This window comes from Zootoca vivipara, chromosome 5 (assembly GCF_965207765.1).
Source record: "Zootoca vivipara chromosome 5, rZooViv2.hap1.1, whole genome shotgun sequence".
NCBI classification, from domain to species: Eukaryota; Metazoa; Chordata; class Lepidosauria; order Squamata; family Lacertidae; genus Zootoca; species Zootoca vivipara.
In genome coordinates, this window is record NC_142588.1 from 85,613,297 (window position 1) to 85,641,224 (window position 27,928).

The following is a 27,928-nucleotide window of genomic DNA, read 5'->3' on the forward strand; positions in this document are numbered from 1 at the left end:
TATCTGACTCACGGGTGCTAGGGAAAACAAAACAAAAAAATTCCTTCCGGTAGCACTTTAGAGACCAACTAAGTTTGTTATTGCTATAAGCTTTTGTGTGCATGCACACTTCTTCAGATACAGACCCTTATATATAGTGAGAGGATGGGGAGGGGTATTACTCAGAAGGGTGGTGGGAATGGGTGATTGGCTGATAGGTGTGGTAAACCTATTGACGACTGTTAAGGACTGCAATTGGTCTTACAGGAAAAAGCAAGGGATGAGATGGCTAAAAATAGCTTTATCATGTATAATGAGATAAGAATCCAATGTCTCTATTCAGACCAGGTCTCTCCGTGGTTTTAAGTTTGGTAAAAGGTAAAGGTAAAGGGACCCCTAACCATTAGGTCCAGTCGTGATCAACTCTGGGGTTGTGGCACTCATCTCGCATTATTGGCCGAGGGAGCCGGCGTACAGCTTCCAGTCATGTGGCCGGCATGACAAAGCCGCTTCTGGCAAACCAGAGCAGCACATGGAAACGCCGTTTACCATCCCTTGCACTACCAACTACTTGCACTTTGACGTGCTTTTGAACTGCTAGGTTGGCAGGAGCTGGGCCCGAGCAACGGGAGCTCACCCAGTTGCAGGGATTCGAACCGCCGACCTTCTGATCGGCAAGCCCTAGGCTCTGTGGTTTAACCCACAGTGCCACCTGCGTCCCTTTAAGTTGGGTAATAAGTTGCAATTCAGCAACTTCTCTTTCCAGTCTATTTCTGAAATTCTTTTGTAATATGACAGCTACTTTGAGATCTTGTATAGAATGTGCTAGGGAATCGCAAGAGGGGATGAACTCTTGTTGTTGCCCTGGACCTATGTGTACTCCCTCCTGCTATTAGCAAGCACTGATTTCGTTCAGATGGCTAAACATTATCTGCCTGCAGAATGATGCTGCACAAGGTAACACAGAAGTACATTGCTGGTAATAATGCTGTAGGCACGACCCATTGCATGGTGAGCTTCACGCAAAACGGTTGCATTCGCATCCTCTGCTGCACAGCATCAAAAGTAGCAAAAGAGTCCTTGAACTAGCAGACAGGGAGCTCCGGGTGCAGCCCAAGATGGCGGCATCAGGACTCTTACGAGAGCCCAAAGTTTCCAGAAGTACTAAAAGGCCTTTGGGAGGGGGGGCAAAAAAGGGGGACCCCAAAAAACCTGAGCCCCAAAGAGGACTGAGCATGCTCAGTGCACGCAGAATGCTAAGTGTCTTTCGGTAGGAAAAGGGAAAGCTTGGAGGGGGAATGGGATGGTGTGCCTTGTAAAAGGGCATGGCTGGCATCCTGAGCTTGAGCACTGCAACATTTCGTTGCTGGTCCTCCTTGCTGTACACACTGCTGAGTTAAATGGATCTTGGCAGTGAACCTGAGCATTTTGCTTTTAAAACAAAACAAAACAGGAAAAAGTCTTCTCTTGTTCTACCGTGTTTCTCCAAAAATAAGACACCGTCTTATATTGATTTTTCCTCAAAAAAACACACGGTGGCTTATTTTCAGGGGATGTCTTTTTTATATTAAGTATGGTACAGTTTAACCTACAAGGTTAAACTGCCTATCACTATGGCTTATTTTCGGGGTATGGCTTATTTTAGGGGAAACACGGTATGTGCTTTATGGAGGAATAATTTCTTGTGTAGTCAATTTTACTCAATTTTACCTGCTTCTTCCCCACATTTGCATGCAGTCATGAGAATCTCAAAAGAATGATTGGAAATTCTTGTTTTGTGGTAGTGCTTGGTTGGAAACGATTAACACTTGAACTCTCTGTGTCAAATCTGAATAGGCGTGGCAATTTGCTTGTCCCTGTAAGAAGCGGGGTGAGGTGGGGGCAGAGTAACTGGACCTTATTTGGGGGCTGTCAGGAAACAGGATCACAGGAAACAAGAGGGCAAGCAGGAAGACCCGTTACTGTCTCCACTCAAACAGGAAGCCACTAATGGTCCTTCCTGTTTGGGAGGGTCCAACGGCCAACCTAGATGGGTGGAGTTGGTCTAAGCCTGGCAAGACTTCATTCACTACCTAGGGAGATGCCCCAGTGAATGCTTGCTTTTTCATTTACTGGTTTCATGAAGCGCTGCATTAGGTTGCAGTCCCATCTAGCTTGTCACACAGCAATGAGTCTTCTGGTTTGTTTTAACAGCCTCTGCATTGCCAAGCTCACTTGGATATTCCAGGAGTGACAAATTGCAAGAACCTGTGTACTTACTGAACCATCTGAAGCACTCGCTCCAACTTTGTCTCCTCCTGCATTCCAGCAAACCTCAAAAATGCCTCCTGTTCCCCGATAACTATGCACTAGAGCACCCGTCTGAAAAAGAGGGGGGGGGGATAGAAAGTAATTAGAATAGATTGCCATCTTTGTTAATATAAACACATACCACTTGATTTTCTGTTAAGGATGCATGCATTCGAAACCACCTATATTCTAAACACGTTCTTTTCCTGTGTGGGATACAGATCTCCAGTAATAAGGAGAGGATGGGTGACAACAGAGACAAGAGCACATGGACCATTCTCTGCAGTGCCTTTCTGTGCCTGTGGGGGAGACAGAGAGCAAGGCGGAACTCTACGAGGTCCCTTCCATTTGCAAGTGTCATGTTTTGGAGCAGGAATTCACCGCTGATCACAAGGAAGGGAACAAACAAATGGAACAATGCGTTGTGCTCAGCCTGTTTAGTGCTTCTGAACTTAGCCCAGAAGCAAATTGGAAACCGGTGCAGATGAGCTCCAAGGGTTTTATATGCCCTCTCTTAACAAGCCACGGCATTCTGCTTAAGCAGGACTTCTAAAATGGGGCCGCCAGTCACTATTATAGTTCAGCTAGCAGATTATCAATACACAGACCCAGGAAAAAAAAGCATATGCACAATGCAAACTCTTCTGGTTCCTTAAAAAAACCGCCTCTGAAATAACACTGTGTTAATAAAGACTTTTAAAAGCAAGGGTAAAGTTACATGGGAACTAGTCTTCTGAGACTGTATTTGTGACTAGGGTCTGACTGGCACCCAGGAGCCCATTTTATGAATCTATCAGTTCACCTTAAGAAGCCATTTCTGTGGCAACGATATAGCTTGAGGAACAGCCAACTCTTGTTTTTGATGTCCCCCTCCTTCTTAGATAACCCTGTTTGTTCAGACCCTCTTAGCGTCTTGCATTTTAATGGGAGCTCTGTTCTTGGCAACATGTGTACTCTCTCTCTCTCATTCTCAATCCCAAACACTGGGGAAATCCTTGGTACAAAGGAGAGGAATGGCTGGGAGAAAAAGAAAACAAAATGCGCAAGGTTCCGCTAGCATTCAAGAGGGAGATGCTGGATATGAATGGTGAGGACTGCTGTTGGGAGGTTCAGCAGCAATAACGGGCCATGTTACCTATCAACAAGTGCTGCTATCGTAGAAGGAAAAGCCCCCAAGCATCCGGAAAGGCATAATCATCACCATAACTTAGCCCCTGATATTAAAAGCTGCCCTGGCAAATCCGATTGAGGAGTGTGGGGCAAGAGCACTAAGAAAGGGAGGAATTTAAATAAAATAGCTAAGCACAACAATCGCCCAATAGACGCACCTGTGTATTCCAGATGTGTACACATTTGTCGAAAGAGCCACTGGCCAGGTACCTGCCGTCAGGACTGAAAGCTACACTGTACACAGGTTCTTGGTGTTTCGTCAAGGTGTGGATGCAGATCCCTCTGTCTACATCCCATAACCGAACTGTAGAATCGAAAGATGCACTGCCGAGAAGGGAAAGAACGGGAGGGGGAAGCAACTGCTATCATTTCAATACTGACTTTAGAATGTATTTATCTATGCTTTGTTTTATTTATTTATTTATTTATTTTTTTAAAAAACATGCACTGGGGGAATTAAGGGTGGAGGAAGAAAAGAAGAAAAACAAAAAGGATGAGGGGAGTAAAAATAAAAATAAGGAAAAGGTAGAGCAGAAAACATGCATTAAAAGGGCTGATCTTTCATAGGGCGCCTGCCCATGTAACAGCTACCTTGGACCCTACAATCGTAACTGTATATAGACTTTAGCTTCATTATTATAATGACCTGTTTCATTATGATTAAATATCTGTATCTGGATTTCCCCGAGCTAGCTGGCACTTTCCTAGGTTGAGAGTATTGCAGCGTTCTGCAAAACAAGCAGTATTCCAAGAAAAGGCCTAGGACGTATCATCCTGGGGCACTCCTGAATTCGGTCACACCCGCAACATGTTTAAAATGCATGGATTCACCCGAAGAATCCTGGGAACCTCGTTTGGTTAAGGAAGCCAGGAACCGCGTTTGGTTAAGGATAAGCTACAGTACCCATGATTCTTTGGGGGGGGGGGTGAGAGGAAGTCATGGGCTTTAAACGTTCGGTGCAGCCATGACCTTCAAAATAGGATGAGGCACTTGTAGCTGGTTCCGTCTGCCCTCCAAAGGAGAGCGACAAGCACATGCTCAGATAGACAAATGAGCATAATAGCAGGCTTCTTAGAACATGCAAAGAGTTGAAATGGGGACAAGGGGGAATGCACATAGAAGCCCCATCCAAAACTTCAGATCTTTTTGCAATTGAGATCTGAAGAAGTGTGTGCATTTTAAGGTGTTCAACTGAGCATGATTTGAGACCTCCCCGTGAGAGGAAACCCTAATTGATGGCCCATCAATCTGTGGACCCTGATTATCCCCCCTTGCATTGGGGGGGGGGTCCCCAGTTTAATCCTTCATGTGCCGAGGATGAATTTTGATGCCTTAGCATCGCTGCCGTCTCCCCGTGACAATATTACCTTGCTAACATAAGATTGGCATTTGGGTTGTTTGTTCCTGGCCCCGTGGGACTCCATTTGATAGTATAAATTTCTTTGTTGTGTGCTTGTAGATCGTGGACACAACTATCTTGTTTCATACTCCAGATCTAAGGGAGGTCAAGAGAGAAGAAAGAGCGTGTTAACTTTCTGTGCAAAGGGTTTCCCGGCAAATATTGCAACCCTCTTCCTTCTGCCAATGCCAAAGCAAAGAGAACACAAAGAAACACAAAGTGCAAATGAAGGCACTTTGCTCCTGGGGTTTTCGAGCCCAATTCTTATGTGAACTCAGCACTGCAGTTGCAGGCGCTCGGTCACCGTTCCACAATCTGTTCTGAGCACAGTTGTGGCAATTTCCACAGCATCCCACGCCAAAGGAGGCTCGTCGCGAAGCATTGGAAGAAAATGCAAAAAACGTGTGGAGAGCTGCTTCACGGAGGCAGCCTCCCCTTTGCAGTGAACTCCAGGTGTTCTCTATGGAAGTGTTGATTTGGAAAGGACCCCGAGGGTGATCTGGTCGAACCCCCTGCGATGCAGGGATCTCAACACAGAATCATAAAATTGCTAAACTGCACATGCGTATGGGATGAGAATGTGCTTTCATAGGACGGAAACAAAAACGAACAAACAAATAAATTCCAGTGTGTGGTTAAAAATGCTGCAGAGTATCCCTCTCTAAAAACCTGCAGAACTGCTGCTGGGTTCATGTACAGGGAACCGTATTGGCTAGTTCTGGAGAATACTGAACTAAATGAACCAATGGTCTGACTCTGTTTAGACTCAGCTTCCTGTTCCTTTCGTTGTAGACTATAATCCTTTGGAACAGTGACAATTCCTTTTCTGCGTTCTAGAAGGTAGCAGCTCAAGGAAGACACCAGGGTGGTATTTAACTAAGTTTGCTTTACTCAGAATATATCCACTGCAATTAATGAACGTCAACAAGTTGGGTACCGTTAATTTCACTGAGTGCACTACAAGTAAAATTTAGCTGGATGCCAACCTGGGGTAATATGTTACGATAAAACAAGTCAAACAAGGGACTGATATGAGCTAATAGCCACACCAAGTGCTTTTTTAAAATCAGGAAGATGAAGCAAGTCAATTAAATTGACTTACAGGTAAGGGTAGCACAAGGAAAAGAAAGCATGTCTTCCATTGAACACTAAATCAAGGCATTGAACACATAACAAAGCCTCAACATGTTGGGATTGGGATTGGCATAGGTGGCAAATTCATGAGGACAGGCTAATCAATGACTATTGGCCAAGTATCATCCAATACTCAATACTGGGGAGCAAGCTGTCATGACTAGGGTCTTTTGAGGACAGAAACTGGAAAATGTTGGAAGATACTAGTTCATTCTAGAAGGTTCTTTTCTTTTTCTACTGATACAGTTGGAAATGTTATGTTTTATGTTTTGGCTATCTCAAGGTCACACTGAGCTGGGAGAGATAAATTTGTATGCTCAGCGAACTGGTAATTCTTTCTTACTTTCATTTTCAACCTTGCACATTTGCAGATTTCTCTGAAGTTGTTTGTGTGTGTGTGTGTGTGTGTTTGCCTTACATGAAAATTCCTCTTTTACTGATGAACCTTTGATTCTGCATGTTTTATTACTTCCAAGATGCATTTTCACTCCAAATATACATTTCTGCAACTCTGCTATTCATCAGGACATGGAGTGCCTAGGATTTTAGGCCGATTCCTGTCACAAGCAACAGAGAATGGGGGCATCCAATAGGAGATTTGACTTGATGGGCTGGTCCAGCAAGATGTTTTTGATGGCGTTATAGGACACCAGGTCCAATTTTGCCAAAGACGACTAACAACGTTGCCAGTCAAAAGAAGACCAAAGCCTTCTTGGATACATAGTGATATACTCCACCTGAGAATGTGACTGAAAAAGTATAGCACAAATGGTTCATTACAAACCCAGATCACCCGGCGTTGCACATTTTACCTTTAAAGTCATGTCATCGGAACAAGATGCCAGAAGATTGCCAGTGGGATCCCATTTGATTGCGTTAACTTCATTCTGAAATTTAAGAGCAAGAGGGAAGAAGAAGAGAAGAAGAGTTTGGATTTGATATCCCGCTTTATCACCACCCGAAGGAGTCTCAAAGCAGCTAACAATCTCCTTTCCCTTCCTCCCCCACAACAGACACCCTGTGAGGTAGGTGGGGCTGAGAGACTTCAGAGAAGTGTGACTAGCCCAAGGTCACCCAGCAGCTGCATGTGGAAGAACAGGGACGCAAACCCAGTTCACCAGATTACAAGTCTACCGCTCTTAACCACTACACCACACTGGCTCTCCCAGTTGTCGTCTCCCATTTAATCGACATAAGAGGACAGGGAAATAAAAGGCAGGCTCTTCCAACTCAGCGGCACCATTAATCCAAAAAGAAAACAGTGCTGAAATTTGATGGAACATGCCTGGCTTGAAATTACTCAGAGACGGGCAATGGACACAGCAGGCTCTATTGGGCTTGGCCCAATGCTACTCAGGTTGCATCCGAAGCACACTTACGAAAAGGTTTTCCTAATTCAGTTGGGCCTCCTATGCAGGAAAAGATGCTTAGCTTAATAACAGCATCATGGCAGCATCTTTGCATATGCAAATTGTACTGTCAACGCAAAAGCTGTATGGGGCACACAGGCTATGCCTCCCCTTACTACCGGCTGAGCTAATGTAAGAATCTGTAAGGTATTCACAACTTTCAAGAATCCAAGAATTCATGCCTGGAATCTGGAACAGATCTCTCATGAACTGACGGGAAACGCCGTGATCTTATCGGAACTGCAGCTTGGAGATCCAAGGTCCTTCGTGGAAGTAACATATGGTACTGGGTTGAGGCGACACGGCAGCAGGAAAGCTCTGAGCTCCGACAGCAGGATCACATCTCTTAACTTTGCTCCATATGTACAGCTTATACTAAACAAGTGGAACATTGCTTTTAAAAACAGAACAGAGCTATACTTACGGTGTGGCCTTGGAAGGTTTTGATGGGCTTATCTTGGCCTAGTTTACAGACGTGAATACACATATCTGTGCTACAGGAGGCGAATGTGTTGTTGCTCTGCCAGTCAACATCTAATGCTGGTGCTATTGACAGACAGACAGACAAAACGTGAAGCAGAAACATAACCTCCCCCCTGTATTCATGAGCAAACGGTATCAAGGTATCAGCCTACAGCAGAGCAGAATGTAAAATCCAGAGGGGATTGCCCTTGTCACTCAATTTCATCTTTCTATATGGTTCTTATATACAGTGGATCCTCGGGTTATGTACCACCCTCCTTACGAACGCTTCGGCTAACGAACTCTGCTAACCCGGAAGTAGATACTCCTGGTTGCGAACTTTGCCCTGGGATGTGAGTGGAAGTTGCGTGCCTTTGGTACGGCGGCAGCGGGAGGCCTCATTAGCGAAAGCGCGCCTCATGTTAAGAACAGTTTCGGGTTAAGAATGGACCTCTGGAACGGATTAAGTTCGTAACCGAAGGTACCACTGTACTGTGGTATTTTTATGTATTGCAATTTTGCTGTTATTTTTACTGACAATAATTTAAGTAACAATTCACAGCAATAGTTGAGAGTGAATTTCTGCTTAATTATTATTTGCTGATATTCTGCAAGTTCATTTTAAAGTCTACTGTTATATTCTAAGAAATTACTGAATACTACACAGTGTTACCTTGGAAGTCAAACGGAATCTGTTCTGGAAGTCCGTTCGACTTCCAAAACGTTTGGGAACCAAGGCGCGGCTTCCGATTGGTTGTAGGAAGCTCCTGCAGCCAATCGGAAGCCACGTCAGGTGTTTGGATTCCAAAGAACGTTCGCAAACCAGAGCACTCACTTCCGTGTTTGTGGCATTCGGGAGCCAAAACGTTCGACTCACAAGGCATTTTGTTTGTACTTTATTTGCTATAAGTTGTTTATTTAACAACTTATATCATATTTTTATTATGACTTATTTGCATGGGAACGGATTGTTATAAGAAGTGTGATGTTTGCTGTACATTTTGTTCTTTCTTCAATTTGTAAACGGCCTTGCAATATAGCAATATACAAAGGCGGTATACAAATTAAAAGTGAAATGAAATGAACTCTGGATAGAGGTCTCTTTCACATGCCTTGGAATCCTTTGATGTTTAAAAGGATATGTGTCATCACAGCCACTCTCACCAACGCTACAAGCCTTGGAGGATGCAAAGCGAGTGTAGAAGGGAATGTCCCCTTGGCCTGCACCAAGGAAGCAGTGTGGATATGGGAAATCGAGGTTCAAATTGCTGCTCAGCTATAAAGCTCAATGGAGATGTATATTTAGGGAGATATTGCCCAACCTAACCTACTGCCCAGGACTGATGATATTTTAATATCATAAAATCATAAATCACAGAGTTGGAAGGGACCACGAAGGTCTTCTACAGTCCAACCTGCTGCAATGCCCAACGACCCCAAGATTAAGATGTTCTGCGTAAAGCAGAAACTTAAAGTCATTACTCTCAAAGAATAGATCCTGAGACCCTGAGACTGTGTCATCCGTTGCCATAAACAATGCAGATTTAACCGAGGAGGAATACAAAAATTAGCCCGGGTGGCTCTTTGGAAGAGGGCAAGGCCAGAGGAAGATGAGGTCTGAATTGACACGCCAGAGACTCGGGATTTAACAAGGTGGTTCCATCTGCAGGTTTTCGAAAGCCAAACCAACTCAAATGCAAGGTGCAATGGATGGTGTACTAAATATAATCTTCTTTTGATAATGTAGCAAAGAGATTTTGTGCACAGTCGTGCTTTTGTTTAAAAAAAAAAGAGGTATGAATAATCTTGATTTCAATCAGGATCAACTGAGCCTTAAAAGGCAGTGTCTTCCGCTGTTAATTGTCCCTCCCCTAGTTTTCAAAACTAATTGGTTCTTTGAAAAGAAATACATACCAGAATGGAAAGGAAACTGCTGTTTGGCTTCTCCAGTATGTGCATCCCAAATAATTGTGGTCTGAATTAAAAAACAAACAAACAAACAGCAAAAAAATCATAAAATTGCTTTATAGATCTCACTCGTTGCTAAAATCTGCCAAACCAACACTGTTCAGATTGTATGTTTTGTAGGTTCGCTATTTTAAAATGCCCCAAGCAAAAGTTTATCTTCCAGACAGGTGAAGCTTACAAGTTTGCATTCTTAGAAAGCAGTTCCTAAAAGCCATATTATTCGTCTGTAATCTCCTAATTAGCTTATCTCCCTTCAAATATTTGCAGGCTGCAGCGTCTGCCTTCAGCTAACCACTTAGTGCCCGACACATTATTTGCACACCAACAGCTCCCTCCTGCCCCCAAAGCGGCTTCGGGAGTGGGTGATGTGAAGTAGAGACCCTTTCTCCACCAGCTGCTTATCCAGTCTAAATCAAACACAAGCTCCCTTTCCTTTGTGCAAGGTTCAAAACTTGTTTGCCTTCACTGTGACATATAATGACTAGAAAACCTTCATGTTCTTAAGATTAAGAGCTCCTGCAAAGAGGATGACTTCTGGCCTGGCCTGTTTGAGAAATCTGTGTGTCTGTGTGTCTGTGTGTCTGTGTGTCTGTCTGTCTGTCTGTCTGTCTGTCTGTCTGTCTGTCTGTCTCTGTCTGTCTCTCTCTCTCTCTCTCTCTCTCTCACACACACACACACACACAGTGATTTACCTAGGACAAAATTTGAATCAACAAGCTTTAGGCTCATGCGCTCCCTTCCCATCCTTTCTGTACTGAGAAAACGACACAAGGATCCCTTAATATATTTAAAGGAGAGACTATCCCAATTGCCCTTTTCAGAGATTGTAAATGAGTGCATTTATTTGGCAAAGTTACGTCAGACTGGATTACCTACACAACATTTCCCATAATGGCCTTGTGATGTGGATTTTCCAAGTTAATGTATTTAAAATTATTTTTGCTGTAGGTAATAATAACTTATTATTATTATTATTCTGCTGCCCAGTTAATTGAGGGCACCTTTTCAACCGGTCAAAAGCCTTTTAAGTGATTCAAATCAACTGATAAGACTAAATGCTTCATCCTTTAAGCATCTGCTTAAAACTTCCTGTGAATGTGAAACATACATTTGTCCTCTTGGGTCAGGGGAGATCAGTGGCAGGCTCCCTGTCGAGTGCACACAGCATAGCAAATTTGGGTTTCCTGCTGCAAAATGCATGAAGGAGCCCGTAAGCAAGCAAAGGGAAATCCAAGGGGACGCAATGCGTAAACTGCAGGAAATGTTCTCTGCGATCCTCCATATACTTGTCTGCTCTCATATTAAGCTGCTCCAGCCTTGGGAATGTTCACTTGCTCTCACAAGTTCGCCATTTGACAGTCCACCCCCACCATACTGGAGCGAACAGCAATTTCCACTAGTATTACGAGACTACATTTGTTGTCAAGAATGCTCATAAATCACCTGCTATATTAAGGGCTATCAAGACATAGTGAAGATTGTTGTTTCCAAACCCAGGCAGGCTCTCACATGGCCTTACTGTCTTTTTTTTCTGCTGGGTTTTCGAATCTAAACCTGTTTGGTGCACCCCATAATTTGATCTCACCCAAATGGGATTATTGAATAAGCCAGATGCTGTCCTACCTTGTCCACACCTGCGCTCAATATGAAGTTGCCCTTTTTGTTCCATTTTAATGCGAATATGGGACCTTTATGTTGCCCTAACGTGCTGGCGAGATTACCTGGACAATAAAGAGAGCATTTATTACAATTCTAAAATGGGAAAACGAAAGATCGAAACAAATTGTGCTATGCACAACAGAAGAAGAAGAAAAGGACACTGGAACAAAATTACGTAAAATTACAAAAGAAAAAAGAGAGAGAAGAGAACTGGAAAAGCGTGTGCTCACCATCTTTAGTCCATATCCTTGCAAATCCATCGTATGACCCTGTTGCTAGAAGCGTACCTTCGCTCTGTGGGGCAAAAGAAGAAGAAGAGAAGAAGGGTTTGGATTTGATATCCCACTTTATCACTACCCTAAGGAGTCTCAAAGCGGCTAACATTCTCCTTTCCCCTTCTCCCCCACAACAAACAGTCTATGAGGCGAGTGAGGCTGAGAGACTTCAGAGAAGTGTGACTAGCCCAAGGTCACTCAGCAGCTGCATGTGGAGGAGCGGGGATGCGAACCCGGTTCACCAGATCACGAGTCCACCGCTCTTAACCACTACACCACACTGGAAAGAGTTAAGAGTGTTATGCTATGCTATTTTGTGTCACAGAACATAGCTAAGGTGGCCAACTTCCTCGCGGAGCTTGCTCTCTTTGGGATGAATATAAACTGAGGGCAATGCGATGCACACTTACATGGGAGTGAACTCACACTGGGACTTCCCTCCTAAGCAACACACTTCAGATTGTGATGTGTACCATGAAGCTGCATGATCTGGGCCCAACCTCCAAAAACTGAGTCACAGTTTTCTTGTTCCCCCTGAAGACTACTTCCTGTGTGCTTGCTTGTTCAGGCCCGCATATTCTGCAACCCCCACTCTCCCAAATGAAAACAGCGCTTCTTGAAGAAATGCAGCCCGCCTTGATACTGTGGAACTCCCCTGAGAAATGTTCCTAGTCTTACAAAATTCTTTAATTGTGCTTCCCTTGTAATTTATTGGGCATTCCCCCAGAGCTGGGCCCTTCAAAGCACACCTTGAAATTTCATCTTGGGAGGGGCGGAAATCGCCGGTCATCCTACTTCCTGCTCATAAGGAATGGTGCAAATATATCACAGGGGCACTGTGGTTGGTATGTTGATCCATATAGCTAGGAATCTTCTTATGTCGAAATCTACATTGAGGAATATGGGAGTTCCCAGCAGGTGGGTCGCTGTGGCTTACTGGGAAGATTGCAGCAGGGAACACAGCAGGGAGGTCACAGCACCGCAGGTGCAATGTCAGGAGACCCAGAATGCCTGAAACGTCGAGTTTGCACTCCTGGTAAGCAACAGGCAGCTGCTTTTCGTCATCAACCTTCGTGTGCTGGAATCCTCCATTTCTTCTTGCCCTCTCCTTAATGGAACTTCCACCAATTGCTCCCTATTCCCTCCCCCCCTTCTAATAGCCTTTTCAGTGCTTGAGAACTACCAACAGGTTTTCTTAAAGCCCGTTCCAATACTATTCCAGGGTGAGTCTTTATTGCACCAATGGGGGTGGTGCGGTGCAGTGCGGTATCTGTTTAAGGTCTCTTCACCAAGATACTCCTCATCCACTTTTTCCAGGTCTGGGGAACCTGAGGCCCACCAGATATTGTTGAACTGTAATCCCATCATCCCTGACTGTTGGCCATGCTGCTTGGGGCAGATGGGAGTTATGAGTCCCCTACCCCCCTGACCCATACCTTTGTGTGTCTTTTTTCTTTTGTTATGCTTCTCTGTTGCTGGTCTGGGACTATTATAAAGCTCGCTTGTAACTTTACTTGCTCTTTTGCATTTCCTGCCTTTAGTTTCTTTGCCCAGACAGCTGATTTCAGTGCGCTCAAGGGCTTGTGCATGCCTACCGCGTACAACTCCAGTACACAATAAAACACTTCTGAAAGCCCACTGAGTCTTGAAAGCACTTCCTGAACCCTGATGGGGTTGCAAAGTTCAGCCTTCCGGATAATATCCCAGCTATGGCAAATGTTGACCTTTCAGCAGGTATACGGTTTACTAGCTACCATGGGTATTGGTGGCATTAACGTAGCGACAAAAGGGACACAGTCAACTCACAATTCAAGTGGAAAGTTCAGAAAAGAACTCCCTCATCCCTCCCCACCCCCGTGGATGCCCACTAACTTGGAAGCTGAAAATATGGGTTTTGCAAAGTACTTTTGGAGCACCGGGGAGTTTCTGCTTACATTCCAATCTAGGGAAGTCACGTCTTTGTTGCTCGGTACATCTTGGCCCCCTTCTCGTATACAGTGCCGAAGGACCAGCTGTGTGGATCCACTGGTACTGTTTTCACTAAGGTTCCATATTCTTGCCGTTGAATCTCCCGATCTGCAAAATAAACAAGGTTCACATTGGCTTCTTTGAGCCAATAATTTACCACCAGCTTGCAAGTGCAAAAGACGTGGTTAACACTGTCTGGTCACAACCGTTCCCAGAATTACAGGCTCTTTTGTTATAAACATTCAAATCAGTCCTTCGCATTTCTCCTCTGTGTGCAGTAACGTATCACGGACCTCATTCTGCTGTTTTGAATGGGAATGCTTTTACATTGCCCAAAATAACGTGCTTACCACTTTCGCCACTGCAAAGAGCCAAGAAGCTATGGTTGATTGTGCCAAAATGAACACACAAAAACTCCACTTTTAAAACATGCCACTTTGTCGACACCATTGTGTGATTCAAGCAGTCATATTCCCAGGGTCTTCAGAGAAGAGCTGGGACTGCTAATTAAAGTATCCGCAGGTGGAGGATACCAAACCACCTGTCGCAGTGTGCAAAATATATGGGGACAACTAGCAAATAAACTAGCAGTGTGCCACAAGCTGTCCTCCAATTTTTCAAAAGGTTTATTCCCCTTTCAAGCGAGCCTTCCATTTTTCTCCTTCATTCTCAGGGAGTCCCCCCGCCCCACAATTGCTTCAGAATTTTGGTGGGTGTTAGGCTGAGCTTATACTTTATAACAGTGAGGTGGCTCTGGGTGTTAGACTTTCCTTTAAGCATTTATCCAGCATGCTTCTTAAACAACCCCATGGGATTTTGAAGCACAGGAAAGCTGTGGAAGTTGGTTATCAAGAGCCTTGGAACAGCATGCTTACTGATTTTGTTTTTAAAGTAAGTCCTTCCTCTCTCTCTTTTTTCCTTTCATTTTTTTAAAAAAGAACTTTCTGCACGGGTAAGAAGTCTCTAAAACTAAAAAGACTCTACTTCTTTATACAAAACAAACAGATGCCAAATAATAATAATAATAATAATAATAATAATAATAATAATTTATACCCCACCCATTTGGCTAGGTTTCCCCAGCCAGTCTGGGCTGCTTCCAACATAAGTATTAAAATACAACAGTCTGTTAAATATAAAAAGCTTCCCTAAACAGGGCTGCCTTCAGATGTCCTCTAAAAGTGTGTTAGTTGTTTTTCTCTTTGACATCTGGTGAGAGGGTGTTCCACAGGGCGGGTGCCACTACCAAGAAGGCCCTCTGCCTGGTTCCCTGTAACTTGGCTTCTCGTAGCGAGGGAACCGCCAGAAGGCCCTCGGCACTGGACCTCAGTGTCCGAGCAGAACGATGGAGGTGGAGACGCTCCTTCAGGTATACTGGATTGAGGCCATTTAGATGTGCGGTAAGCGGCCTCCCCGCCTTCTCGTGCTTAAAGAAAAGGCCGTGCAACCGGAGTAAAGAACTGCCTCTGTACATTTCTTTAGGGGAAACATACCCAGAGGCCAGGAGGTCGCAAACAGGGTTCCACGCACAGATGAATACTTCTGATTCGTGGCCACGCAGCACCACTGCTTTGTTAGAAGGGATTTCGACGTCGCCATCTACTTCCATCATATCCGTGTGATTATCTGCAGAACAGAGGACAACAACAGGGGGTCAGGTGTGTTACTATGGTCCCACTCCTTCCTCGAATCCTACCTTTTTGCCTGCAGGACCACGGACAGCACACCTTGGTTGCTTGGTACATCTTTGTCCCAACCCCACCGCCATCTTACATATAGTGCTGATGGACCAGAGGGCACAGTTTTGAGCAGCAGTAGTCATCAGGGAGCGTGGCGTTGCTTCTCTGACCTCTCACCAGCACTGCTACTTAGAGAGCAAGCGGGCAGACTTGCTTCTCAGTTTGATCCTTGCTCGTGGTTTTGAATGTTTCGTGGTATTTTATGCATTGCTACTGGCCGATAATTTTAATTGATTCCAGTTTAGTCATTCCTTGTTGTAATGGTTTAGTGTGAGCTAGTATTTGATGATAAATTTAACGCTATTCAAATTGATTATTGAACATTGCCTTAATTTATATAAGTGGCTTATTTTAAGGTTAGGTATTTATTTTATTACGACTTTTTTATTGGATCAGATTATTAGGCGTGTGAGATCTCGGCAGTCTGCTTTTTTGTTTCTTCAGCTCACAAATCCGTCTTGTGTATAGTAATATAGAAAGGGTGGTGTACGGATTAAAAGTGAAATGAAATTTCAGCACAGTGCAAATGCACCAGCAGAGCCAATCCGCCACTCATGCTGGTGTACTTGCACTGCATCAACCTCCCTGATGCCTCTTCCCTTCCTGGTAAGCACAGCGACACCAGGGAAAAGGAAAAATATTGCTGCTCTGCCCCACCAACCTCCACTGGTTTTCAGCAAGTTTCCACACTCTAGCCATTCACTCCGAGCACATATTCTGTTGGGCTCTTCACTGCTTCCCTAGATCACTGGGCCTTCTGGTGCACCCTCCTACACCTGAGCATCAGAAGCAATGTACCCTTTCTATAGGTTGGTGCAACTGAACTGCATTCAATCCACCAAATGGGGTCCTGGGAGTGGAGATCCAGAGTGGTGTAGTGGACAGAACGCTGGACTTAGCGGTGATGGGGATTTCTATCGCCTATCTGGCCATGAAGGTCAGAGAAACCTTAGACCAGTCACAACCCCCCTATTTAATTGACCTCAGAGGACTGTTTTGATTATACATGGACACTGGTACCAGAGCCTGCCACAAACCCAGATGCCAACTTTGCTGCCACATACACCCGGACAACACCATTACTGGCCCCAACAACATCCAACATACCATCTAAGGACTACTTAATTGCTCATCTTCTAACATTGTGTATGCCATCAAATGCCAACAGCGCCCTTCAGCTCTCTATATTAGACAAACAGGCAAAACCCTACGCCAAAGGATAAATGGACATAAATCTGAAATCAGGAATCACAAGACAGGGAAACCAGTAGGAGAACACTTCAATCTCCCAGGATATTCTATACGAGATCTCAAAGTAGCTGTCTTATTCCAAAAGAATTTCAGAAATAGACTGGAAAGAGAAGTTGCTGCATTGCAACTTATTACCAAACTTAAAACCATGGAGAGACCTGGTCTGAATAGAAACACTGGATTCTTAGCTCATTATACATGATAAAGTATAAAGTAAAGTTTTTAGCCATCTCACCCCTTGCTTTTTCCTGTAAGACCAATTGCAGTCGTTAACAGTTGTCAACAAGTTTACCACACCTATCAGCCAATCACCCATTCCCACCACCCTTCTGAGTAATACCCCTCCCTACCCTCTCAATATATATAAGGGTCTGGTGACTTCTGTTTCAGTGTATCTGAAGAAGTGTGCATGCACACGAAAGCTCATACTAATGACAAACTTTGTTGGTCTCTAAGGTGCTACTGGAAGGAATTTTTAAATTCTGTTTTGAATATACAAGTTAGGGGAACCATGTTGACGTATAAGGATGCAGAGAGAAAAAGGACAAGAAAGGGATATTTAGGTGTGCTGGTTAATTTTTGGCACTTTTGTCCTGCACCTTCAACTGGTTAACCATGTTATCGAGTGAGTCAGCAAGCATGTGAGAGTGACTCAGCACAACCTAAAGTATAAATACCCTTGTGTTTGAAGCGAGTTTGCTCTTGGCTACTGCCCTGGGCGAGAGCCTAGTCTGTGTTGGAACACTGCAAGACCATATGCTCCTGGAAAGACCATGTACTACAACTGTATGTAACTGCTAAGCTGTGGATCTGCTTTATATTGCCCATAAAGGGACTGGCTGGTGTTTTTCTGTTTCATTGCAACATTCTGCTGGCGTGTTGAATGGGCACTCTGTATATGCCCCAACAAAGCATGTATGCTATCTCAAGATCTTTGGAGGTTTTAGTAATAGTGAATACAAATTGCCTTAGAGCAAAGCCAAAATATTTCTTGTGTGCATAAAAAGTATGTATTTGTCACTGCTTGCATTTTTTTTAAATCTTCAATGTTTGTGTATTTATTAAGCTAAAGAGGTGGTTTCTAGGGTGATGCAGAGCTGAGGGCTAGACAAGACCACCTTAACTCTGATTTAAACATACTCTGTAATGGCAAACTCTCCTCCCCCCCCCCCCGATCATTTTGCCATATCCAACTAACTCCACAGAGGTATGTGGTGAACCAGTGGCTAATCATGACAAGGTACAGTAAGTTGCTTTATCTACTTTGGCAAGGAAACCATATTTAATCCACATTGGCCTGTCTAAACAAGCAAAAGTCAAGTTTTGAGTCTAAGCTGGTGGCGATGTTTTTCTAGTACTTCAAAAGGAAATGGAAACTCCAAAAGGTTAAATCAGATTAAGCCAAGGGAGCTAAGGACAGAAAGTTGTGGTTACCAAATGAAACCCATTTCATATTTTGGAGATCTATGCACAAGCTTTGCAAGTCTGGTGACTAATTTAAGAGTGACCTGTCTGCAAAAAGCACACATGCAAGATAGAGGGTAGAGGGGCAGCGCTTTTTTTAAAAAGTCATCTCAGTGTCCCTGGCACTGGATACAGAAGCTACATAAATCTTTCTTTCTGTGAAGGCAGACAGAGAGCAGGTATCATTTGCGTTTTCAGCCAGTAGGGGTGGCTGGTAAATCACATTATCTTTAGACCAGTAGTCTGGATTTCTAGCATAAGCGGCAACTCACAGTTAACAAGCAAAAAAAGAAGAGGGGGGGGAGCACCAACAATCACCCTGGCTTCTAAATCCCAACATGGAAAGGAATGAAGACATTAGTTTTAAGAGAATGTGCATTTCTGCAGGTTTACCAATGCAAACAATAGCCATGTGTTGGAAGGATTCTTTAGGGGAGGGCTTGGGCTCAGTAAACCTTCCACTGCCAGCAGAGGCCAACTTGCTGCTGGGATCCTTGCAAACAACGCTAGTCTGATCCTGCAAGGCGCTCTTGTGTGTATTTTAAATCAGTAGATTGTAGGCACAGTAGTAAATAAGAAGCAGGCCACACAAGGTGGGACTCTGCTAAGTCTGAATTTAGGTTTTCGACTGTGTTTCGTGAAGAATGTGCTTTGTGTCTCGGACCTTCAATGGAAGAACTTTTGTAATGTACTTTTGCTTTTACTTTGTTCCGTTTGTTCTCTCAGGAGCAGAAAAGAAGGGTCGCCATTATGCTGTGGTCTGTACATAGTGTGCAAATAAATAGTAGATTAGACTACGATGTTTCACGTTTCTTGCTGTGTTATGCTAGATGGTTAGTGTGCATAAATCAAGGTGGTTTATGTCACTGAGCGCACTGGATGAGAGGGGAGATGCCTTTTCCAGCCTTGCGCAAACCGGAGGACACTCAGAGTTCTGGGGGTTAGCAGGCACCCTTGGGCGTTTTTCAACAAATTGCATGAACTGGGAAGTATTGCAGATAGAAGTGTGCACACACTGGGAACACGGTGTTTTGAGCAACACTGTCCACCCCCCCCAAAAAAAAACCCCACTCTTTTAAAATGTTTACAAACATTTGGTGCAGCCGTGTCCCAATCACAAATTTGTTCGCTCGAATACTGGGAAGCAGCAGCAAATGGAGTTGCTGCATGCACGGCTCTGCGTGAAATTCGGAACTTAACGGCAAGAGCACAGCCACATAATCCTTCTTGCATGCCAGCTTACTTACTTGCTATAGTGTGGGCTCCGTTTTCCTCGCCGTTCGCAGTGTTTTCGCCATTCTTTGCAGACCCCTGCTGGTTTGTCGAAGCCGCCGCCGCCGCAGCGGCCGCCGCCTGTTGCTGGGCGAGTTTGTCCCTGTAGGCCTGCTGTCTCGTCTGCACCACATCGGGCATCACGGCGTCTATCAGCGAGAGAGACTCTATCGGCCTACCATCGAACAAAGTACCATCCTGATTTGGAGGTCGAAGGTTGAGGATCAGAGAAAGAGAGGGGTGGGGGAGAAAGCGAGCATTTAAATGGCAGGTCAAAGTTTGCAACAATAATCTCAGGGCAGGAGTGTAAACAAACCTGTCCTGACAATGATGAATTTTGACCTCTGCACAGAGTACTTAGCAATGTGTTTTTAAAGCAAGAGAGAACTCAGGATCTGTGTGTGTGTGTGTGTGTGTGTGTGTGTGTGTGTGTGTGTACAGTGGAACTTCGGTTTATGAACACCTCAGTTTATGAATTTTCGTGCCTTCAGTTTTATATGTTTATCTATCTTTGTATTGAGAAATGTTTGTTTGTTTGTTTTTGTTTCTGACTATCGGTCGAATAAAGTATATTGATTGATTGAATTTTCAGTTTATGAACGCCGCGGACCCATCTGGAACGGATTAATTCATTTTCCATTACTTTCAATGGGAAAGTTCGCTTCAGTTTCTGAATGCTTCAGTTTCTGAACAGACTTCCGGAGCCAATTACACCCATGCTTCAGTTTATGAAGGCTTCAGTTTAAGTACTCCGCGGACCCATCTGGAACGGATTAATCCACTTTCCATTATTTTCAATGGGAAAGTTCGCTTCAGTTTATGAACGCTTCAGTTTATGAACAGACTTCTGGAACCAATTGTGTTCATAAACCGAGGTACCACTATATATATATGTGTGTGTGTGTGTGTGTGTGTGTGTGTGTGTGTATACTCTGGGAGCCCTCTAAAAAGGCGTCACGGGGTGAGGACAGAATGGGTATTCGGGCCAATTGTCCTGTGAAGTTACTGAATAGTATCTGTCTGTAAACAAATGATGATGCCTTGCAAAGAGTCAGTCCATTGCTTGGTATTGTCTACTCTGCCTCCAACATCTGAGGGGAGACCCCACCCTTGACCTTGGGGTTGCCCGATAGCAGAGTCGGTGGCAAAAGCCCCCCGGGCTACTTTCATTTCACCCAGGCTGTCCCCTAAAGTTGATGAGCACTAGCATTCAGATGGTGTGCATGAATTCTGCGGGGTGAGGCTTACCTGCCCCCACCCACAATATTTTATTCAAAGTTGGCACCCTTAGGTTGTTGGCACCTGTCTGTCTCAAGAGATCATGGAGTGCACCTCTGGGGACGAAGCCAAACTGCTCTGTTAGCAGAAACCTGGGGCGCAAGCCTGGGCAGCGTGTATTGGAGGTCCTGGGCTGCCCAGACGACAATACCCCACTCGTGACCTCATGGCCCAAAGGAAAGCAGAGCGATATGTCTGGCACCAGCTGGGCTGCAGAAGTTGCTGGACGCAGGCGTACAAGGCACCAGTCAACTGTCTTAGGGACTGCACTCTAGAACCGGGCAGGGTTTACTCTTTAGTCTTTTCTTCTCTTGAAGGTATCCCACAAGGTGGGTATCTTCTCCTAGATGAGCTACTTTCCCAGGTTGAAGAGCCCCCCAAATACAAACAAAAGTATGACCCCCATCCCTAGCAGATGGCCCTGGAATTCCAGGACTTTAAAGGAAAAAGAAACTATTCCGACCATAAGACCGGAGAGCTTTTTCAGGCAGATTCCCTCTCATTGGGAATTGCAAGTCAGCCTTCCAGCCTAGTGCTGCTGTTAGTGAAAACTGGGTTGGCACATTTGCACCCACTATTTGATCGTGGATTGGGGGGGGGGGGTAGCTTGATCTGAGAACTGGGAGGAAGGACTAGGAAGGCCAGACCTGGCCCAGCACAATCTGCCTGGCTTTTCAGCGCAGGGACTAATGTATTTTCACACAAAAAAATTCTGGAAATATGTTTAAGGGCAATATAATAATGCATACATTTGCTTTTGTTAAGTACTGCAGGGGACACACCAAACTGAACTTGAAAGTATTCCCTCAAAAATTGCCTACATAGACATGTCCTTTGGCTTGTTTTTAGAAGTTGGGGGGACGGGACGACTCCTTGTGGCGGGCTGCTTCCCTCATTTATTCTCCGTTCTTCCCTTGGACTCGTGTCCTTCCCAGAGATTTCTTTTCACCGCAAGAGTGGTGAATGCTCTCTCTGTTCTCCAAGTCAAAGGGAAAGGAGAGGGATATCAAAGGAAGGCGGAAATGGCCGCTGGGCCGCAATTGAAGCGTTGAAAAATCTCTTCTTGTGCAAGGCCAAGGGACCACCTGAGTTACTAGGCAGAAATAAGGGGCTCTGGTAAAGCACCTGCTTGGTAAAGAGGGGGAATGGCTAACATTCACAACTTCCAAGGTCTCAAAAGTAGAAACCTTCGCATCTTGAAGGAGGGAGGGGAGAGGAAATAATCTGAGTGGGGACTTCTTTAAAAAAATGATTTATTTTTGTATGGAAGGGTTAGTGAGGAGAACGGTGAGGTGCGTCGCTTTCCATTAGACTAGGAAAGCCAAGGACAATGACGCTAAGATATTTTTGCAGAGGTGGGTGTGTCCAGAGACCAAAGAGGATGGAGGCAGAGCAGTGGGACATGATCCTTACCTCTGTGCAGTGCTCTACATTCCAGCCACACGCAAAAACAGTTTATACACCCCTCCACCCAAACCTACCGCCTCTCCATCATCTTCCCAGGCAAGCAAGAAACATTAAAGGCAAATTCCAGCCATGCAAAAGCCCTCAAGGAGTGTGTGGGACAGGGCTGATGGGGGCTGTGGCCTGGGGAGTGTCTCTAGGGCTGCCTTCAGCCCCCAGGCCTGAGGTTCTCCACTCCTGTCTCTGGGATAATGCTGTGTGTGTGTGTGTGTGTGTGTGTGTGTCCAAAACAGAAACATCTTTGCAAAAAGACTGGGCAAGATTCACTAGGCCAAATGAGAGCAAATCAAAACCAGTGTGTCCTAAAAAACCCACAACCCCACAACCAACTGGGTTCCCTCCCCAATTTGATCCACTGCTTCATTGGTGTTGTCTGAATGACCACAGCTGGTGGCGCTTGTGCATGACCTCCTAAATGAAAAGATATCAATGCTTTGGCTATGCGTGCACTGCGACAGGTAGTTCCGAGCTTTTGTCAACTGCATGCCACGCTTTTGCAGGTGATGGTGCTTCTCTCTGCACGTTCTCTGAATTTCTTAGGCTTACCCAGAATCTGATCACACAGGAACTGCTCACGTGAACACTGCAAGAACTTTAATATCTGATCTCTGGAGGACAATCAGTCTGATAAAGGAACACACGAACGAACACACCCAACATGGCAATGAATGACTGCCCTGATTGAAGCCCGCATAGAACTTTGTATTATTCCAACCTTCTTTGACAAGAAAAGGTCTGGTGACCAGAACCTACAGAGGATCCAGCGTGACAGCAAACCATCCTAGCAGGAAAGTCAAGGAGGAGAGAGCAACCCACTTCCCCAACGTAATGAAACCCTCTGCAGGTATATGAAAGCCCTTGTCACCGTCTATAGCCAACAAGAGACTTGCCTTACCTCATTAATACTGACTTCCGCCTCTACATACTGCAAGCCTTTCTGGATGATGGAAATCAAAGCAGCAGGGGGTACCAGGGCACCGTTGATGTTAGACTGGCTGATATGGCTCTCGATACCAAAGGTAAATGCTGAATGAGAGAACCCTAAAGACAAGGGGGAGGTTATAAGGATGTGCTCATCCACACACAAGAAGCCTTAGGCCAGTGATGGCAAAACTCTACCCTCCAGCCGTTTTGGGGCTACAACTCCCATCATCCCTAGCTTAACAGGACCAGTAGTCAGGGATGATGGGAATTGTAGTCCCAAAGCGGCTGGAGGGCCAAGTTTGGCCATCACTGCCTTAGGCTGTCAGGCTGCGGCCAGCAGGTGTGGCCTGGAGTGTCACACACTGCAAAAAAAAAGGCACAAATCAACTTTTTCTCAATGGCAGGATTTGTTCTCAAGGCCACAGCAGAGAATCTTACCTGGTCATGCTAGTTATGCTGCTTTGCCATTACCCTGTGAATCAATTATTTCCTTTATAAACCTTGGTCAAGTCTATCAACCCCCCAAGGCTCTGGTGTGGCATTGAAATTCATTTGTTTATTTCTCTTTCTCCCCCCCCCCCCGGGTGGCCGCATTTCCATTTATTCCTAAATTGCATAGGACAAGGGAGAATATATGCCTACAGAAGGGAGGATTAACTTCATGACAAAGCATTTTAATTGCGTGAGCACACCAGCGCCAGGCGTGCATTTTCTTCTGTGTGCCGTTTCAAGGGCAGCATAATTATCGTTTTGCAAATACGAAAATTGGGATTACTGGGTGCTAACAGTGTTATTTATTTGCTTGCCCTGAAAAAGGTAAATCCATTGTGAGGAAGTGATTCATCTTAAGTTGTTACGGTTTTCCACTCGTAGGTAATTAGAACCTCAGAAAGCTCCCCTTTTGGGACATTAGAAACAGTTGCTTTATAGCCGTTGGGATTCAGAATTTTGCACAGATACCAGAGAACAGAGAGAGAGAGCGATTTCACAGGTACTGCAGCAGTAAGGATAACAAGATAAAGACCCAGGAGGCAGAATGGGGCTATGCAAATTAAAGGGTGGGGCTATGCAAATAGGAAAAAAATACAGCTCGCTAGGCCAAAACCTGCTCTCCATCTTGGACCAGCGTTTGAAATTGCCAGGCGCATTTTCCACCTGGCTATTGGCCACTCACGACCAAGTGAAAATGCCCAGGAGCCAAGATGGAGCCTGACATCTCCACCATCTGGAGGTGCAGCCCTAAGGACTCCTTGGATCTTGCCTGTTTTCACACACTAGCAACACATCCTGTAGAATTCTATCCGTTGTATTTTATCTGCACAAGACAAATTGTAATCATCATCGTCTTCATCATCTGAACAAATTTCAGGAACCACAAAGTCGTTCTGGAAAATATGACTTTCGAGCCATCTGGCCCCCAAATGGCAACTAGACATTCCGTTTTGCTAGGTGTTATCAGTTTTGATATTGGTCAGATCAGCTAATTAATACGAGCGCCGAGGCTCACCTGCCCTGTTTTGGATGTTCATGTGAGGCTATAAGAACAATCAGATCTGGGCTATACGCAAACAACCATTTCCCTCCACAAAAATCTGGTTCTAAACAAAATTAAAAAAATCATTCCAGTAGCACCTTAGAGACATGAAAGCTCATACCAATGACAAACTTAGTTGGTCTCTAAGGTGCTACTGGAAGGAAGTTTTTTATTTTGTTTCGACTACAGCAGACCAACACGGCTACCTACCTGTAACTAAAAATCTGGTTCATTGGTAATAGGATCTGGATTTGAATGTTACGGAATTGCACAGGCTGTCAGCCCTGTCTGGCACATTGGCTGTTTCAAAGCTACAGACCCACCAGAAGATGCCAGGGCAGCCACCCAGTGGCGTTCTTTTCATAGGGGATTCAAGACTCCCCCCCCCTTTATCTGCCCTGCCATGGATGGCCTTCGATTGAAACCTTTCGGTTTGATTATTGGATTATTAAAATGGATAAGAGAGAAGTTTTCCTCCTGCTCTCCCTTCAATGTGTTCCGATGAAGCCGGACACTGGGAGATTCTGCACAGGCAAGATGAAAAAAATTAAAATTGTGCACAGAGAATGAAATTCGTGGAGGACAGGACTGCCCTTGTTTACTGGTCTTTGTGGTTATGTTCTACTACTCCATTGCTGGAAGCAGTATGACTCTACACATCAGTTGCTGATGTCCAGTTTTTAGGCTTCTCACAGACATCTGGTTGGCCACTGCAAGAACAGGACTGCGGACCAGATGGGCTTCTGGATCCAGCAGGCTCTTCTTTTTGCTCCAAGAGATGTTGTTGCTGAAACTTTTCATAGAATTGTAGAGTTGGAAGGGACCATTAGCACCATCTAGTCCACCCCCCTGCAATGCTGGAGTCTTTTACACAACGTGGGGCTTGAACCCACAACCCTCATGCTCTACCAGTTGAGCTTTCCCAGAGCTTTCGTTTCATTTGTTGCTGTTGTTTTAAGTTACAGGTTGAAAGCCACTCTGAACAATTGGGGGAAAGCAATCTATACATATTTTAATGAATTAAATTTGGAAGGGAATAAACAAAAGAATCCAGAAAAGACAGTGAGTTGGGGTCTAGGAGCAGGAGCAGGAGTGTAGGGTAGTGGAAACCCAACATCATCAAGCTACAGTGGTGCCCCGCTAGACGAATTTAATTCGTTCCACGGGTCTTTTCTTATAACGAAAAATTCGTCTAGCGAATCCCATAGGAATGCATTGATTTTTTTTTGCCCATAGTAACGCATTAATTGAATTTCAATGCATTCCTATGGGAAACCGTGATTCGCTAGACGAATTTTTCATAAAACGAATTTCTGTAGCGAGGCAACCTCCGCTCGGAAAATCCTTTCGTTAAGTGGAAATTTCGTTAAGCAGGGCATTCGTTAAGCGAGGCACCACTGTAGTTCTTTTGGGTCCAATGATCTGCCCCACCAAGAACTTCCTAAAAAAAAGGAATGTGGAAAATGTAAATTTCCTTGCACATTTTCATATGTAGGTGCTACAGAACGCCAGCATTCTGCAGCTCAAAAATTTCAGAATTCCAAAATCCGGTGCACGCGAGCACCATGGACATATCTAGGTCAGCCCCCCAAGTAAGACAATGGGAAAACAAGCCTATTGCATTTGTATGTGAAACTTATCATTTCACTTTTTATTTGTGTGCCACCTTTGTCTATTATACTACACAAGGCGGTTTACAGCAACAAAATATACAAGAAAGGACAAACACCTTACAATAATCTGATCCCAACACAAAAAGCCACAATAAAATGTAACTTTAAAATGGATTGCTTTATATCAAATAATGTAATAGCCAATAATCTAATAGAATGTAATAAGGTAAAGGGACCCCTGACCATTAGGTCCAGTCGTGACCGACTCTGGGGTTGCGCGCTCATCTCGCATTATTGGCCGAGGGAGCCGGCGTATAGCTTCCAGGTCATGTGGCCAGCATGACAAAGCCGCTTCTGGCAAACCAGAGCAGCACATGGAAACGCTGTTTACCTTCCCACTGTCTGTAGCGGTTCCTATTTATCTACTTGCACTTTGAGGTGCTTTCGAACTGCTAGGTTGGCAGGAGCTGGGACCAAGCAACGGGAGCTCACCCCGTCACTAGGATTCGAACCGCTGACCTTCTGATCAGCAAGCCCTAGGCTCTGTGGTTTAACCCACAGCACCACCTGGGTCCCCTAATAGAATGTAATAGTACACGATAAAATTAACTCTCAAAACAACACCAAATAATAATTAAACAGAATTTCGCTCTTAACAATTACAATAATTATCGTAAATGCAGCGAGCATCAATCTTATGGATTATGGTTGTTGTTGTTGTTGTTGTTTAAAAAAATCTGGGCCTGAGAGGAACGACTTGTTGAGGCTCATTAAAAAGACAACTTTCTCAAAAGTAAACAAGACTACAAGGGAGCAAGGCAGGACAGTGTAAAGGAGTGAAGACCCCTTCAGATTGTCTGCCACAGGTACACTGCTTTCAGTTGCCTTGGCACTCACTGAGTAACTAAAACAGGTATTATAAGCAGGACCTAAACATTACTAAAGGTTCTGTGGGTAGCTAGGCTTTAAAAATTGCACGCCACTAAGTTCAGCTGCCAGCTGCCGGCTTTCTGCCATCCCTGGAAATAATGTGTGTATTCATCTCATTCCTGGACGCTGCACTCGCTAGCACTAATGAGCCACTGTTGAGCTGGCACTGCTGTGATTTATCATGGAGACACCGCACGCAGGATTTTCAGGGTCGCAGAGCCAGGATTGCAGCTCTCTGAAAAAACCGCTTCCCTTTCCAAACACTTCCCCCGTGAAGGCAACCCTCTCTTGAAGGAGGTCCAATCAGACGAGGAGGGCTTTGGAGCGAGCTTTTTTTGGGAACTCAATTTACTCCCGCTTTGGGCTAACATGCAAACAATAGAGGGAATGGATAAGTTTTCCAGTTTGGGCTGAATTAAGCGGAATGCTACCACTACTGCAGGAAAAAACTGAAGAGTAGGGTTTTTCGAAGATAGACATTGCATCCTACTGAGCAATTCATCCACACAAAGTGAGAGCTTAGAAGTCCCGGTTAGGACTGGTACCTCAAGTTAGGTTAGGCCAGGAGATGTGATCTCCAGCTCACAGCCTGTGAGGACAGCGTCTTGAGCTGAAAACCCCAGTCATACCTGCCAAGTTGCTGTCAGAGAAATAAGGGACCAGGCTGGAAATAGCAGACCGGAAGTAGCGCTGCCGCCATTTTGGAACTGGGCGGAGCATGCTCCGAAGTGACTTTTGATGCTGCT

General features: G+C 44.8%; 1 protein-coding gene across 7 annotated transcripts in view; it reads right to left on the reverse strand.

Moving 5' to 3' along the window:
• Window positions 1-27,928, reverse strand: part of TBL1XR1 (TBL1X/Y related 1) — a 158,570-nt gene that overhangs the window by 6,764 nt on the left and 123,878 nt on the right. For 4 of the 7 annotated variants that reach the window (XM_035133424.3, XM_035133425.3, XM_088669204.1 and 1 more), the window contains exons 4-15: window positions 23,077-23,222; window positions 19,415-19,637; window positions 15,207-15,339; window positions 13,680-13,821; window positions 11,701-11,764; window positions 11,435-11,532; window positions 9,758-9,818; window positions 7,806-7,927; window positions 6,785-6,859; window positions 4,807-4,934; window positions 3,597-3,762; window positions 2,239-2,340 (exon numbers count right to left, since the gene is read on the reverse strand). In XM_035133424.3, coding sequence (XP_034989315.1) covers window positions 2,239-2,340; window positions 3,597-3,762; window positions 4,807-4,934; window positions 6,785-6,859; window positions 7,806-7,927; window positions 9,758-9,818; window positions 11,435-11,532; window positions 11,701-11,764; window positions 13,680-13,821; window positions 15,207-15,339; window positions 19,415-19,637; window positions 23,077-23,222 — 1,460 coding nt within the window. The remainder of the gene's footprint in view (window positions 1-2,238; window positions 2,341-3,596; window positions 3,763-4,806; window positions 4,935-6,784; window positions 6,860-7,805; window positions 7,928-9,757; window positions 9,819-11,434; window positions 11,533-11,700; window positions 11,765-13,679; window positions 13,822-15,206; window positions 15,340-19,414; window positions 19,638-23,076; window positions 23,223-27,928) is intronic. The other 3 variants (XM_035133426.3, XM_088669206.1, XM_088669207.1) reach the window with 1 other exon arrangement.